This window comes from Sardina pilchardus, chromosome 10 (assembly GCF_963854185.1).
Source record: "Sardina pilchardus chromosome 10, fSarPil1.1, whole genome shotgun sequence".
NCBI lineage: Eukaryota > Metazoa > Chordata > Actinopteri > Clupeiformes > Clupeidae > Sardina > Sardina pilchardus.
Genome location: NC_085003.1, coordinates 34,360,600 through 34,363,099, shown reverse-complemented (window position 1 = coordinate 34,363,099; position 2,500 = coordinate 34,360,600). Strand labels below are relative to the sequence as shown.

The following is a 2,500-nucleotide window of genomic DNA, read 5'->3' as shown; positions in this document are numbered from 1 at the left end:
ACACATCCGCTACGCAGGGCGCCCTTTACAGTGTCTCATCCAGGTACACACACACACACACACACACACACACACACACACACACACACACACACACATCCGCTACGCAGGGCGCCCTTTACAGTGCCTCATCCAGGTACACACACACACACACACACACACACACACACACACACACACACACACACACACACACACACACACACCCGCTACGCAGGGCGCCCTTTACAGTGCCTCATCCAGGTACACACACACACACACACACACACACACACACACACACACACACACACACACACACACACATCCGCTACGCAGGGCGCCCTTTACAGTGCCTCATCCAGGTACACACACACACACACACACACACACACACACACACACACACACACACACACACACACACACACACACACACACACATCCGCTACGCAGGGCGCCCTTTACAGTGTCTCATCCAGGTACACACACACACACACACACACACACACACACACACACACACACACACACACACACACACACATCCGCTACGCAGGACGGCTCTTACAGTGTCTCATCCAGGTACACACACACACACACACACACACACACACACACACACACACACACACACACACACACACACACATCCGCTATGCAGGACGGCTCTTACAGTGTCTCATCCAGGTACACACACACACACACACACACACACACACACACACACACATCCGCTACGCAGGACACCCTTTACAGTGTCTCATCCAGGTACACACACACACACACACACACACACACACACACACACACACACACACATCCGCTACGCAGGACACCCTTTACAGTGCCTCATCCAGGTACACACACACACACACACACACACACACATCCGCTACGCAGGACGCCCTTTACAGTGCCTCATCCAGGTACACACACACACACACACACACACACACATCCGCTACGCAGGACGGCTCTTACAGTGCCTCATCCAGGTACACACACACACACACACACACACACAGGGGCAGCCGTGGGCCTACTAGTTAGGGCTATGGGCTTGTGACCAGAGGGTTGCCGGTTCGATCCCCGACCAGTCCACCACGGCTGAAGTGCCCTTGAGCAAGGCACCTAACCCCTCACTGCTCCCCGAGCGCCGCTGGTTGGGCAGGCAGCTCACTGCTCTGGGTTGTGTGATTCACCTCACTGTGTGTTCACTGTGTGCTGTGTGTTCACTAATTCGGTTAAATTGGGTTGAATGCAGAGAACTGAATTTCCCTCACGGGATCAAAAAAGTATATATTCTATTCTATTCTATTCACACACATGCAAGAGTAAGAAAAGCTCTGCAGTCCAGTAGCAGGTGAAATGGGCGCTCTGTTTTAAGGTGCAAGTTAGTACTTGTAATGGAAACATGCAGTAACATCTAGGACTGAGTTAAGGTGTGTGTGTGACTGAGTCTCAGAGGTGTGTGTGTGTGTGTGTGTGTGTGTGTGTGTGTGTGTGTGTGTGTGTGTGTGTGTGTGTGTGTGTGTGTGTGTGTGTGTGACTGAGTCTCAGAGTTGTGTGTGTCTGTGTGTGTGTGTGTGTCTGTGTGTGTGTGTGACTGAGTTAAGGTGTGTGTGTGTGACTGAGTCTCAGAGGTGTGTGTGTGTGTGTGTGTGTGACTGAATGTGATTGTTTTTACAGGAGCGCATTCTCAACCCCCACGCTGCCTCCTGCACATGTGCGGCCTGCTGTGATGACCTGGCCCTGGTGAGTACTCCTAACACACACACACACACACACACACACACACACACACACCCCTAACACACCTAACACACACACACACACACACACACACACACACACACACACCCCTAACACACCTAACACACACACACACACACACACACACACACCCCTAACACACATACACACACACACACACACACACACACCCCACTAACACACACACACTCTCCTACCCACTAACACACACCACCCTACTAACACACACACACTCTCCACCCCACTACACACACACCACCCCACTAACACACACAAACACACACACACACACACACACCCCACCCCACTACACACACACACACACACACACTTTCCACCCCACTAACACACACACACTCTTCACCCCACTACACACACACCACCCCACTACTACAGAGAGCCCAATTCAGAATACTGACTAACTTACATCCCTCCTTCTTTCTCTCTCGCTCTCTCTCTTTCCCTCTCTCTCCCTCTCTCTCCCTCTCTTCCTCTCTCTCTCTCTCTCTCTCTCTCTCTGTTTATCCATCTTTTCCAGTGCACGAAGGACGGCTCGTCATTCACTGCTGAGACCATAAATATGGTAAAGTGTGTGTGTGTGTGTGTGTGTGTGTTGTGTGGAACTGAGAACTGGGCTGGACACTATAGTCACTCTAGGCGGAAAACTCGTGCTTTTAGCCTTCTCCCCTCTGAAGGCGCAATGACACGCCCACTCTGGTTCGCAGGAAAAAACAAGTATTTTTTG

At 51.6% G+C, this 2,500-nt stretch overlaps 1 protein-coding gene across 2 annotated transcripts in view; it reads left to right on the top strand.

Moving 5' to 3' along the window:
* The window catches only part of deaf1 (DEAF1 transcription factor), a 27,783-nt gene that overhangs the window by 13,196 nt on the left and 12,087 nt on the right, over positions 1-2,500 (top strand). For both annotated transcript variants that reach the window (XM_062548076.1, XM_062548075.1), the window contains exons 6-7: positions 1,672-1,737; positions 2,294-2,338. In XM_062548076.1, coding sequence (XP_062404060.1) covers positions 1,672-1,737; positions 2,294-2,338 — 111 coding nt within the window. The remainder of the gene's footprint in view (positions 1-1,671; positions 1,738-2,293; positions 2,339-2,500) is intronic.